The sequence below is a fragment of the Hetaerina americana genome, unplaced genomic scaffold (assembly GCF_022747635.1).
Source record: "Hetaerina americana unplaced genomic scaffold, ioHetAmer1.1.p SCAF_11, whole genome shotgun sequence".
Classification (NCBI taxonomy): domain Eukaryota; kingdom Metazoa; phylum Arthropoda; class Insecta; order Odonata; family Calopterygidae; genus Hetaerina; species Hetaerina americana.
The window spans coordinates 30,029,016-30,043,956 of NW_027286181.1; the positions used below are offsets into that span (position 1 = coordinate 30,029,016).

Consider the following 14,941-nt stretch of genomic DNA (forward strand, 5'->3'; position numbering starts at 1 on the left):
AGGGATGGAAAAGGATAGACATGTTAGACTGAATGAAGGGAGGAAGGAAGCATGCGGAATTGAAGAAGGGTCTAATTGTGTGAAGTTCCCCTTTATACCTTGTTGAGAGAGATTAAAAAATGTGCGCGTGTTTATCCTGTCTCCGTCTGAAACCTACTATAGATAATAGAGTGCCATTTAATTATAATTGTAATACTAATCAATAAAAATTATTCCTCAATAAATTTATATCATTCCTTTACTACTTGCTTTTTTTATTAAAGGTTAACTTAAATCTAAAAACAAGGCCATAATTACGATTCGTGTTTCAATCATTAATAATCATCACCAGATGATTATTATTATTATTAATTGATTTTGACGTTGTCCTAATGGTTTACGTAAATGTTTACCGTAAACTGAGCAAGCGATACATTTTTATGAATATCCACGCTCGTCTACCACGCCTTCCCTGCCTGCTTAATTCTATGATCTGTTCCCTCTCCCTTCACGAATTGCGCTCCCAAGGTTGCCATGGTTCAACGTCGCCCGGGGAGGCAGCTGGGGATCGGTGGTACCGGGGGTGGCGGCGAGAGCGGGGGTGGTTCCGGCGGCGATCCGGGGGTCGGCGGTGGCGGCGCGGGAGACGTGATGGTTGGAGTTGGGGTGGGCCGCGGGAGGATCGGTCGGCACCCAGGGCCGGCCCTCGTGAGGCGCGTCGGCGCTCCACAGGTCAGTACACCCTCTCCGTCACCTCCCCCTTACACACACAACCTCTCTCCCCAATCTTGAACAAGAAGACCCCTGTCGCCGTAAAACCAAAGTAACGATGGCGTCCGGCCCCTTGGCCTCGCCACAACCCACCCGCGACGTCACCAGCAAAAATCCCCTTCACTCCCCCCTTCTCCATCTCTGTAAGGTTGGACGCCGACGCCCCTGTCGGCCTTCCGTCGCGGTCGTTAGCTAATTTCGGTGGGATTGCCCGATGGTCCTCGGAAAGGGGAGGATCACTGAGGTCTTTGTCCTTTATGCATCGTTCACCGCACGTACTCCGTCGTACCTGCGTCGCTTAAAGATTCCCTCGGCGGCGGATCCTCATGTTTCAGAGGAACAAAATTACTTATTTGCTGCGGTTGGAGACTGTAGTTGGAGATTGTTGGCATTCACCGCCGAATCTTGACGATAACGTTAGGTTATCTTTATTATAATAATAGAAGGCCTTCAAATTCATCCAAAAGACATATTCATTTAGTATTTCCCGTGGAAAATACTGCTTTAATCTTGTGCTGATAGACTCTAAACGTATGTGCCTACTGGCATAAACCACGTTTTCCATCACGCACGGTTAGGTCAACTTCTAGAAATATCATACTCAAAAATGATTAGTTTAATTGGAACGATGAAATGATTATTTATTTGTCCAAGATATCTTAATAATTATGGGAGTAATCATAAATGGTCACTTATCCTAGGATTTATTTAATCCTATCCGTTCAGAAATTCACCAATTGTGGCTTACATATTTATACTTGGTTACTCAATCAACTTCGAGGCACGTGATATTCCAGTGGATAGAGTGCTGGACTGATGACTGGAGGGCCGTGGTTTTATTCCGGGTGAACCCTTTGGGCAAATACGTATCAATTTAAATTATACACATGATGCGAGTTTTTTATCGACAATACGTTAGTAATCATAACAATTGAAACGTAATCCCACACATTTATGGCAACTTCATTGGACTCCATTAAAGATCTAGTCCGCTTATTTTTCCTTCCTTAATAACAACGGAGTGTTTGCCTGTTTTTCACAACTAGATGTCATTCCTAGATGGCAACATATTACCAAAGACGAAAAAGCGAACCCCTAGGAAAGTGTAGGTTGGCCATCAAATAAATTACTTTTACTCTCGAAGGACATTCATTTGATAATGTTATGATCCCAACATTATTAAAATCGAAGCAAGGCAACGGTTAGATCTAATGCATAAAATACGGTAGAGACTCCAGAGCTAACGTATTTAAATAACTTATGCAATTTATTCTATTACTCGCGTGAATAACGAACGCCAAGCCCAGCATTGTTAGCTAATGTCTATGCTGGCGGATGTTCGTTGAGAGTTCTACTTAAGGCAAACATATTCTTTTTTTCATTTTATAAGAGAATCCATATTGTGATCCCGTTGCATTCAAAACCCACCGATATTCATATTATTATGTGTCGTGTGAAATTTTTTAAAGAATATATATAAATCGAAAAATATACTTTAAAATAAGTTTAAAGTTTATTTTCTATGATAAATTAAGACCATTCTGGTCAGTGAAAAATTACAAATTTCCTCACTTTCGACTACGTCTAAATTGTAATAGCGTTTTGGTAAACATAATCGGGGTACTAAGAAAACTGAGGAAAAGGTATATTGAAGAGGGAAGAGATTTTGGATAATAGGAGCACATAAAATAAAACAAATCGCCAGGTTCTACGGTCTCTAAGAAGAATTGGGATGAGAGGAATATTATCCTTTTGCGTTCTAGTAGTTTTTATCCCAACAAGAGGCGTTTCAAATGCGTTTTGGTAATAATTATACTGTATTCATCAATTCTGAGAATGGCTTACTCCTATATTTATAATACTATGGCTTATATATATTACACGTCTCATTCATCTTTTGATGGGTTTGATGGAATAGTATTCTTCATACGTGAGTGCCTATATTGATGGCTGACTCATAAATTATAATTGCAACCGCGTTTTCTTGTATAAAGTATATAATTATGCCTATTATTTTACTTTTTATTTTGAGATACTGTCATTGTCACATGGTGTCGCTAAGCTCAATGATATTGAAGGGCTATTTACTTTTCTGTTCTAAAATGGAGTAAAAGAATTTATGGAATTGGGAATTGCGTTGTGTTACCTAAGACTTGCAGTCTATGTCTAAGGTCAGATAATATTTCCGACAAACTAAGGGACACCAGAAAGGTAAAACTTCCGTAACTTCTCAACAGTATTTTCCTGTAGACGTATGCATTCCTCACAAGTTCGATCCCATTATCTAATGGCCGCATAGAGCGCTTCTGTAAACCGGCAGGGTCGCGGACGAGGCTTATCGCCTGAGGATATTGTTGGCGAAGATTTTGAGGAGAAAGTAACAGTAGCTAGAGACATTGAGATTACGAAGGCGCTGTTAAAAGAAATCCGTTAGTTGAGCGGTGAAGGTTGAAGAGCATAAGCTTTTTAGACGTGAAAATGGAAGGGTGGTAAATAATTCAAGCTAAAAACGCAATTTTATCGGGCGACACGTTGTTTTGCATTAATTTTCTTTTTCCTGGAGACAATGAGGACTCGAAATGGTTGCCTAAAATCTATCTCGGCACTAAAAGATTCCTCTGGTAGTAATCATCGAATCTCTCTGCATTACTAATTAACTATTTCAATTTATTTGATCAATAATTCGTCACTATTTCACTATTACACGAGTGGAGAAAGCAAAATGGATCGTAAGGAAAACAAAATGAGAATTTCTTGATATTATTGGGGAGAGAGACGGCTATTGGTTGAAATTATAAAAGGCAGGAAAAGTGAATTGAGAGTCTATGGAATGCCGAAAACGTCAATAGAGGGGAGAATTCTGATGAAACGATGCAGAGGTAGTAAAATGATAGGCATTTTTAATGCAACAAACGGACGAAGAAAGTATACAGACCTGAGAAATGAGTGATTTTAGTATGTGCATTAGGATCTAAGAAGTTTTTTTGGGTGGTGTTAGTCAGGACTCAGTAACACAGTGGGGCCTAGTGCAAGGGTCCATCAAAAGACGGCCCTAAACCGGTACTGCTAATAATATTACAATTGCAAAATTAATCGTTCCCATTCTTCGGCTCTTTGCTAAAGTAGACGGTTGAGTATCGTAGGGTGAATGTGTGCGTCGGTGAACCGACTCCAAAGCGGTTTACCTACCGGAATCATCCGTTTCGCCAAGTGCTTGAGGTAATTTTCCCGAGTATCACGTATCCTGGAAGCACATGCCCCATCCACCCTCACCTTATCATTCCTTCGACAAGCTGGTGAAACATCCCTTGGCAAGACCCCTGAAATCACTCCAGGGTAAGGTGACGCCGAGGCAAAAGGGGAGGGTAGCGTAGTGAGCCCGACGGGAAGGAGAACGAAGCGTATCCTCTCAAGAGATTACCGCGGAAGCCGATTCGCAACACTTTCACCCCCTTTGTCGAGGGAGGGCTTTATATTTCTGAACGGGAGAGACGTCGCGGGTGAAGGGGGTGAGCGGAGAGGGGAAAGCGAAATGGGGAAGATCAATGGAGAATCGAACAACTTGTGAGCACTTCCGATTATCCAGTCGCGCCTCTTTAATACGCCTTTGAGGTGACCCTTTTAACTCCTTCCGTCTTGCTAATGGGCGCTTCTCATTGGATCCCCTCCAACTTGGGAGTATTTTCCTTTCTTTCCTTCTAAATCCAGTAACTTTTGGCATCGTGATGTTGCTGAAGACTGTGATGGAGGGGAGGTCGTTAGGCAAACGAGGAAGGGATTTGAGTAGGGATGTAGGATGAAATGAATGGAGAAAGAAAGTATGCTGGATTGAAGAAGGACTTATTTTACTGTGGTATATAAGATTCTTTTTAGCGGAAGAATATTATCGTTTTACCGTTTTGCAGCCTGTGCCTATCAAAAACCGATCTCCAAGAAACTATATTTGACTTAATGAGGAAATGTTCCGCCTATGTTGATGAGTAATAAAATACATTTATTTTTCACACAATTGTTTTGTTAATACTTCTTATGGTATATTTGTGACATTATCTCTCAGTCTAACTGATTAATTTGTATTCGATGTATCATCAAGAGTGCTGAAGTGTTAATTATGACTAGTAGCGAAATTAATTTATGTATGGCTGTGGCTCAGAAGGATTGTAAAGTAAGCAGTATTTAGAACAAACATTTGAAAATGGAATTCCTAATGGTTGAGGATCCATCATTCGATATGATATTAGTGTAATATTATTAATATGACCAACCAGTCGTCTGTCAAATCAATGTTAGTTATTTTGTGTACAAATTCGAAGTTTACCCTCACGCCACTTTGGCAGGAGAACCCTTTTCATGACGCCGATCACGGAAAGGAGCGGAAGTTTTATCTTTTCGGATGTGAGGGCGTTATGGTGGGATAATGGATGTGGAAGGGAAACGGGGAAAGTGGATCGTGAAGTAAAGGAGAATTTTTACCTCTCCCATCTTCTATTTTTTTTCTTTTACTCCCCCCTCCCTTCCTTTCATCCGAAGTACCACCACAGACACCTCCATCGGGGTTTTCCAATCCCGAGTCCCCATACCTTTCTCTTTCCCCGTCGTTCGGTCACGTCTTTCCTTCCGCGCCGAGATACTGGTCCCATTCATGAAGCGCGCTTACGTGTATCGAAATCTTAATGCCATCGCCACTTTCCTCGAGATCTAATCCTCCACGTTCTCCCACAGCATTCTCTCTCTTTCTCCTCCGTCACCATCAAGGGGGATGTAACGTTTTTCGACGCGAAGAAGGATGCGTTCGAGGGGAAACAAAAGATTTTGGACTTTCCCCGCCGTCTATTTTGACCTTTCGAACTTTTTTCAATCAACTTTCTCCGGATCCAAGGATTTGTTTGCTGGGGGTCTTCCCTCCCGGGAGGTGCCGCCCCAGGTGACAAAGCGAAATAGGACCAGCTTGCATTATGGATCTCAGGAATTTTACGCTGAAGTCGCTAGAAGTGAGAGTGAATCAAGATTTCATTAAATATTCAGTGGTAAATTCAAACATTTTTGGCATCTTTTCTGTCCTCTCTCTTCGAATTTCACTCTCTATCAAAAAGATAAGTACAAAAAGATTTTATTCTGATTGTTCAATCTGTATTTATTTTTTTAAATATATTAAAGCAATGCAAATTGCCACTTCAGTATAATCCTAGTCTTTGCAATAGGACTAACAAAAACTGAGGTAGTTACGCCCATTAGGGAAATTCGGGTAATTTGGCGCTCGCGAAGGGATTATAGAGAGTCGGATAAGGGAGGAGAGAAATTTGGCGTCACTATCTTTTCAGTCTACTTTCTGCGAACGACGCCAAGTGGTCTATAATCGATCGTGCAATCCGAAATTTTGCAACTTTTCCTTTTTTTGTTGATTTTCCTTGGCTATAATGTCATCTACTAATGCAAACTAATACGCGGAATAGCAAAATTGTACTGTACGCACGGATAAAATTAATGTGGGTTCGTTCAAAGTGGGCCGTTGATTTTAATTCCTTAATTTAATTCATAAAGATTCCTTTTCTCGACCCCTTACTAATGGTTACGTACCATTCCAATAAAAGCATTTTTATTGATGATGTAAATGAGAATTAGGACGTATAAATACCTTTAAATTATTTTACAGAGTTGTATCGAGCATCGCTACTTCCTTCACGGATGAAATATAAATTCACTACTAGAATCTTCCGAATACAATATTAGTTTTGTGAAATATTCCACGAGTGTGGAATATTTCACAAAACTCAAATGACAAAGGGTTATTTTTTTAAATTCCAAATACACGGAGTTCCTAATTGCAATTTTAAATAAAAATTGATGTTAGCTACAAGTACTTACGTTTTTTACTGGGCACAAAATGATAATGACTCCTTTTCGTAAACAGTGCGATTACACTATGTCTACTCGTAAACGAAATTATATGGATTCTGAATATTTAGGGTGTCTGTACCCCTTAAACTTCCTACTGGCACCCGATGCTATCTATAAGAGTACGTGACCTATAGCCAAATTATTTGCACCATTAGTGTCAATTACAAAGAGGGAATTACGAAAAAAAGACTCATCTACACCTCACTTTGTTGTATTCATCATGAATCAATCTTTTTTTGAAATATTCGTCTAGTTTATTCTCGGTTTCAGTATCAGCTACTTTCCTTACACCTTCCAGATACTCGTGTGTGATGGTAGGTAACTAGTGGTATCCCACTGAATAATCCTGTCTCCTATTGGATGCTAGCCCGGACTCACAGAGTGGGAAGATAGTACAATGGCCAACGCACCACCCTGATACCCCGGTACCCCATATCAGTGGTCCGAAACCGGTCGATTTAAGAAAATATTAATAAGTATTAAAACCACCTTTCCATGGAATATGTCGATGAGAATATGAATTAAAAGGTTTGTGCAAGTCTTTACCCCAATTTCATTAAAATCGTTTTCCATTTAGCATTGATTAACATGATTTAGTTTATATTTAACTTTGTTTTGGTATCTCTGAAATATGACGCACTTTTTTGTAAAAGTCTCTGATGCAAGCGATGACGGGAGTTTTCAACTTAAATGACGCGAATTAATAACTCATTTGATATTTCTGCTAGAGCTCGATTCTTTGCGGTTATATTATTCAAGAAGTTTAATGCAATACACTTCATCTGAATCTATACATTACCCCGCAAGCCGTCGCGAGCACGTGTGGCAGGGGGTGTTAGGTTACCTGCCATACTACATCTTATTCATATCTTTCCCGTGCACATTGCGCTCTTTTTATATAAGAATCATACATGTTTTGGTATACTTCGTTCAACAGACTTGTTTTTCATCTGATTTCACGTAAAATAAATTTTTAATTCACTGTCAAACTTTTGGCGGATTCAACGATGCCAAAACATGATTCAATGAAATCATGAATTCTGAATAATTCATCTGCATCCTGTGCTTTATCAGAAGAGTAATGGTTGTTGACTCTTGCTTAAGAGAGCTGAGGATGAAAAATTTTCTCTCGTTTTCTTTCCTTGGCCTAAATAAAAAATCGTCGAAGTCAGCAACAGTCATAAAATAATATTAACTCCGTTCAAAGTTCCATCGACTTTTCTCCAAACCTCCGCAGGTTATTTTCTCTAAGAAAAATCTTTATGCACACGTCTTGAAAAAGTAAGAACCTTTAAATTTAGCATGAAGCTTTGTGAAATAGTGCTCTCCACCGGGTTTCCTGTGTGCTCAGTACTGCCCACAATGGCTCCATTCACGCCGTACCAGTCCTCTTTCCCGGCTTCTATATTTCTCCACCTCCTTCCGCGCCCGTAGATAGTCCGCTACTTTACGATCTATTCATTAGCAGTAATGAGGAGTTACCGAGTAAAATTAACTCAGTTCATAGGTAACAATTACTTTGAAATCATTTCATGCTTCCTTGTACTTATTAAATCCCGAAAAATATGACTATTATTTGTACTATTCCCATATCTTTCCGAAAGTTATCCGAAAGTACTCGACCTGACATTGAGTGATCCGCGTTCAAATCCCGGTCAATGTGAATGATTTTTACACTCTGAAATTGTTGCATTAAAGATATGGGACATTGGAAAAGTGAAACAGCGAAGAACAGACGCCTTTGAAAGACGATGCTGGAAGAAATGCTGAAGATTAAGCGGACAGACAATGAGAGCGACGAGGAAGAGTAAAGGAGAGCAGAAGAGGAAAGGAAAATATGGTGAACTCTACGGCAAGGTAGAGCCAGATGAATTGAATACACTTTGAGGCACAATGGATTAGTAAGAAATATAATGGAAGGGGAGATTAAGAAGAAATGTCCAGAGACAAATGTATGAGCGAAATAAATAATGGATTAAAACAGAGGAGCTATCAGGAAATGAGGGAATAAACACTGAAGAGAGAAAAATAAAAGGGTGGTATTAATCAATTTTAGGATTTCAATACAATTATTGATTTTAATGATATTCAAAATCAATTTCAGTGTAATTATTACTAGTTTTGGAGGTCAAGCGCTATGTTTATCGAAGTCGGAATCGGCGAAATTATCTTTTTCCAAGACTAAGTATTGTATCCTGACCTTTAAACCATCAGTAAGTAATACTTTTATTTTTGAATCTGTGTAATTATCTAAATTTTTCAGCTGGAAATACTCCCGGAAATACACGTCTAAGACGTTAGCCCCTGTCAAAATAATATGCTTCTATATAAAGTAGTATATCACTTCTCTCTCGAATTGTAGTCGTCAACTAGGCCACTAATTTCAAATTAAATCAAAAGTATCTTCAAGATACTTATAACTGTAACTTAAAGTTACCTTAACTTTAAGTTACCTTAAAACACGTAGATGATACTGGACCTGGTTACAAATATGGTGAAGTAACTGGAGACTATTATGTGTCATTGTTGCAGCAGTTGAGCGAAGAAATCGAGAAAAAACGTTCTCATTTGGCAAAGAAAAATTTCCCTCACTTCAAGGCAACGCACGAGTCAGAGAAGCATTGATGGCAAAAGTTAGTGAAATAGGTTTGGGGATTTTCAAATTCAGAATCCAAATTCTGTATTCGATTTGACTGCTCGGTCTCGTGAGCAAGAATCAAGGTCTAGTGAATACACTGAACTGCGAGACCTCAGAGGGGATGATATCACTTTGAATTCCTTGAGAGTTTGGACACCTATGGCTAAGAATTTCTTTTGTCTCGAGTTATTCAATTTTAAAAGAGCTAATATTCCGCCTTCACGGGTATGTTTACCAAGGAGTAACTATTTCAATGAAGTTTAATTATTTACTTTGTTATTCCAAACAATTTTGTGGAAAAGCGTGTGGAAGTACGAAGTCGATGATTTCATTCCAACATGTTATGAAATATTCCATAAAGTTACGCTGGAGACGACAAGTTTTTTTAGGACAAACTACTCAAGCAAATGTATGTAAAAAATCTTTGTATAACTGGCAATCAGTGTGATAATTTAATAACAAACTTGTTGTTCAGACATTTCTTTTTGACATTACTGTATGGGCAGCTTGTGTGTACATTTACGTCCACAAAATACCCCTGAAGCCATCTCAGGGGTGTGTGACGGGAGGGTTTCAGGATAACAACCAGTAAGGTATTCTATTTTATTCCTAAATTACCTCTATCTACGAAGGGCTCCAAATTCTCGGGGAGTATTCAACACGAGGTATAATTACTGCTAACTAATACTTCTCCTTAACTTTTCATTCGGTTATTTTTACAATAAAAATTCTAAAAAAAGAGTTTCTTTCGTCGTGCGACTCTACATATGTGCATTTCTCAACTTTAAATCCGATATTGGGAGGACGGACAAGTATTTTACTCGGTCTATTATTCTTATGTTTTCCCTACTGAGTGTAGAGGTGTTTAGTCATATGAATTCTATTTCACGGAAGTGAATTCTACGCAGGGTATCTCTCACGCCTGACACGTATCTCCTTTTTCTTCCTTCAGCAGGCGTCGGCGGCTGCTCACCCCGCCAGCTCCGCCTCGGCACCCGGTCCGGGCCCGGGCTCGGCGGCGAAGGCGAGCGTAGCGAGTCGCTCATCGCCCCCCGCCGAGACCTTCAAGATAGAGCCGCTCCTCCGGAGGGACGCGCCGTCCGCGGAGTTGGCTGCGCAAGTGGCGCTCAACGAGGCGCGAGCGTCGGCCCTCGCGGCGCTCATCCTACGCGAAGGCGACGTGGAGCGGGCCAAGGCTGTCGCCCGGGAGAGGCGGGAAGGGCGGGCGAGAGCCCGAACCAGGGTGCCGCCCAAGGACTGCGAGCCAGTGCCTCCCAACCTCGGTGAGTCGAACGCCGCACTCTTTTTCTCTTCCCCCCACCTGAAGAACACAGAAGGGCCGTCTATTCAGATTTCGAGCCAAGGTTATGCATAAAATGCCGGTATTTCGTACCACCGGGTGCCGCTCGTTCATTTTTTAACCAGTACCAATATAAAATCTTCACATAAAAATGTGGCGGTACTGCATTCATCTCTATCTTTAATTATTTTTATTTCTTCATTTTAAAAGTTGTCCGTGTTCTGTTATATCACCAATTTCTAATTCGCTTATTCAACAAGACATTGAATCAGTAGTAGTATTTAGGGGAGGCGACTAAGAGCTGAGGTCATTTGCACCATTAGGGAAGTATAGGAAAGGATGAAGGGTGGAGAGAAACCCGGCGTCGCCATTAGCCTACTCTTTACGAAAGGCGCCAAGGAGTCCGCAGCTTAACGTCCCATCCGACGGGCGGTGTACTCACTCAAAGTGCCCTCCACAAAGCACCTTGAGTAGGGGTCGAGATACCTCTGAAAAATATTCAACACCGCCGGGATTTGAACCGGTATTGACACGCATTTGAACCCGGGCCCTCTGGGTGGGAAGCCAGTACGATAGCCACTGCACCATCTCGATATCCATACTGAATCAGATAATCTAATCTAATCTTGACAGTTTCGCTATTGTTTATGGTAAAATGGTGGAATCTAAGGAGCCCGACATTTCCGGAAAAGTCCACTGCTGCTATTCTGTTTTCCCTCTCTATACGTTATCATATCTACCACTGGCTAAAAGCAAATTTGAAGTTCACTTATAATACTTTTAATTCAGTCATTGGAGTGTCTTTAACATCCTACTCTGATCAAGTTGAGAGAGTCATCTCGGTCTGCCAATAGCCACTCCTTAATCTATTCGCCTATTCTTAGATTTTCACTCACTAGGCTCTCGCTCACTAGACTTTTTCACTCACTAGACTCCCGATTTTCACTCACCAGACTCCGCTTCTCTTCTTTCTTAAATTCACATCCTGACCGCACTGATACGTTCTCTCTAATGACATTTCTTAGAAAATAATTTGGGACTTTTTTCGCATTTATCAATATATATTGTTACTAAACTTCCACTTGATGTTGTATGTATGCATCTATGATTCTGTGTTACATCCTATGAGTTACTCTTCAATGTCAATATTGCTGTGTGTGCATAGTAAGGAGTGTAGGCTAAATAGTTAAGTACATGCATGATTTAATCTTTATGGGTTTGCTTGCGGAATGCTAAATCTATGTGAAGAGATTAAAAAGCCTACGAATGACGAAACGAAGGTTATAGGGAACAGGTATATAAAGTGCATAGATGTTACGTTTAAAATGGTAATGCATGTCTAAAGGAATGACAAAATGACAGTGTATGGCAATGAAACCATCTCACACTCTTGGTGATGGAACATTAGGGTTATACCAGGTTAAGCTTAAATATCAAACAAATGCGGTGAGAGCTTACGGTAGAAAATGAAGGAAATAGGGTGTGTAATGAGTGCACCTATCAGAGACAAGTCCGAAGTCATTCATTTTTACTAATTTCGTCTTTTTGATAAAATAGATGTTATTGACATTTTCAATTTAATGTTACAAGATTAAATAGCTTGAGAGAGAAAGGGCTAGACCGAGAAAGTCGTTACTGAATGTGAAGGAATATCTCTGGGGAAATCATCGGAATTCTCGGTAACTGAAAATCATATATGCAACGGTTAGTGAGTAAACTACTTGCACCAAATATTTGAAACTTCTTAACATAATCTTTTCAAAAACGAATGCATTTTTAAAACCTCACTGCCATGATTCCATGGCACAAGTTTCATTCATTTCACCTTACTCCCTGGAAATTGCAATCCAATAATGCATTCCTCTATTTCCTTAGGTAAGCGTTTCTACCATCATTAAATCAGTGTATATGTTCATTCCCCGAATTTCCAATGTGTTCCTAGAACATCCTCGTCGTATATTGCTTTGTAAGTGAAGCCCGGCATTTATAACTTTCGAATAAATAATTAAATTCCTAGCATAAAATATTCTTCTTTACATATAAAAACTGATATTGTTATCAAATCATTCATGAGTTTTATCAAATCATCGATGTCAAAATTTTGGATTTCGTTTTTATGATATGTTTTAAAATTTTATGCCAAATTAATGTTTCCACTTCATTGAGTCATCTGTAGCTTTTTTTATTTTGAACAATTCGTTAAAAAATCGGAATATTCTCCATAGTAGCTTCCGATATTCTCATTTTTATTGAGTTTATGATGCAAAAAGTTGAATTGATAAAAACAAGACTAATAAATCAGTTTTAAATCAATTAATCTTTAAATTATTATCTAACTTTGGAAGTTTTTGAGTATTTCGTTATTTAAATCGATATCTTGTAGGTATAGCGCTGCGGTAAAATTACTTCCAATTCCTGTGCCACTATTTTCTCGTTTTTTTAAACTTGGAGATACGCGTAGGCAACAAATTTTGATAACTGTGACCTGGAAAAATGCATAAAAACTTATTTCATAATTGCATCTTATATTTATTTGCAATGCATAACACTCAATACCTTCTTTTTTCCGTTAAATACATGAAAATAATCCATATTATAACGTTTTTAACTTTTAAATGAATTTGTTAACTCCTGTCCTTAATTTGTTACAAAAATTCTGTCGGCAGTACAACAAATGTATCGTACATGCTCTCGTTTTGTTAAATGAATTTTGAGTTTCTTCTCCATCGGCGTGAAGAGTAAACGCTACAGTAAAACAGAAAAATTACTCTGGGGAAGCGGATGGGTATTCTCGACTTTTTCCGAAAAATACTGCAGGCTCCGCGTATTTAAATTCTCGCTTTGATATCCCCACGAAATATACGACGACGCGCCTCGAGGCGCTGACGAAATATGAAGGGAAAGTTCCGTCCGGAGCTTCCGCGAGATCTAAAATTTCGTAGTAGGTCGGATGGCTTCCCCCATTGGTTACTCCAAACCCTTTTCACGCACGCGAGAACAGTGATCCCCACACTTAGACGCGCTCGCCTACCGTCGCGCTCTGAGAGAGACGCCCGCGACAATGGAAAAGAAGCTTTCCAGCAATGCAAAGTTCCAAAACCTTTTGTTCTCCGAAGGATCAGAGTTTACGGAGTTCTCGAAGCACTTAAGAATCCGACTCCGATGCCTACCTTACTCACTCCCGCTCCTTTCCTCCCTGCCCTCCCTTCTCCACCCCCACCTACGCCGCGCCGACATAAATCCAGCGTCCCCTTTCAATACGCGCGTATCGTGTTCGTACGATAAAAAAAATGGGTGGGCGGGGAAGTTTCAAAGACCTCATCGTTTTAACATTCCCGAGGATAGGGGGAGGCTGGAAAATTATTTCTCCCTCACTTTTCCCATTTCGGATGTTTATTCCCATCGACCTAAGTCCCAAAAGAAGACGACGGTCCATTATTTTTTTGACGCGCGACCTCCAACGTTCGAGTTCCACTCGCTCCGAATACCTCCTTTCCGCGTTTTCGCATCTCATTTGTTTGCTTCGTAAGGTATCGAATATTTTCATTTCCTCCTATTCATTCCTTTCTCCCATTTCCCCATCATTCGCTCTCTTTCTCTCTCAAAAGCAAACTCACCAAGTAAACTACCCACCCCTTCTCCTGCTTCTCCGAACCCACCCTTTCACACTCTCCCCGTCCCCATCAGCCGAACAAATGGAATCCTTTTCTGCGGCTTCTGCTAATGAATTTATCCAGCGAACTCACTTCAGCCGCAAATGTGTCGGGAGACATAATAGTCACCCTTTTCGTAATTGCTGCTCGACAAAGGTATCCTCCTCCCGCCAGCCCTCCTCCTCCCGTCTTTCCCTTCGTCATATCTTCGGATCCATGAGAATGATTCGAGAAGTTTTCATTTCGGTTAATGGATCTTAATTACCCTCTCCTTGGCGTGAACAGTCACCGGTCGGTATCTCAGAAGGTGAAGTCTTAAAATTTTTTTTCAGGTGGAACAATTAATTTGTCCCACTTGAGTCTACTTCATCATTCAAATTCTTGAATACACTTTAATTGCCGAAATCGTTATGGACTGGTCGAAATCAATTATGAAACGTTTGCCATTTTACATGCTTTTGCATTTATCACGCTCTCGTTTCATTTGTACTTATTTATTTGTTCTTTTATTGGGCGATCTTATCAATCCCTCTTGACGCGGCATTATTTCATGGGTCTATTCGTGAATAAGCATGTACGATTCGTTTTTGTTTGTGAGAGTCTTAATAATGTAAATAAAAGTAATCACGATTACACTTCTTACCCGAGCAATCATTCGAGAGCTTTCCTCAGACACCGAAGCATACGCTGATGAACAGGATT

The 14,941-nt window shown here is 40.1% G+C and overlaps 1 protein-coding gene across 1 annotated transcript in view; it reads left to right on the forward strand.

Annotated features, from left to right (window-relative positions):
• The first annotated feature begins 578 nt into the window (after window positions 1-578).
• Window positions 579-14,941, forward strand: part of LOC139700841 (beta-1,4-N-acetylgalactosaminyltransferase bre-4-like) — a 261,263-nt gene continuing 246,900 nt past the window's right edge. The window contains exons 1-2 of the mRNA XM_071599270.1: window positions 579-711; window positions 10,239-10,569. Coding sequence (XP_071455371.1) covers window positions 631-711; window positions 10,239-10,569 — 412 coding nt within the window. The 5' untranslated portion in view covers window positions 579-630. The remainder of the gene's footprint in view (window positions 712-10,238; window positions 10,570-14,941) is intronic.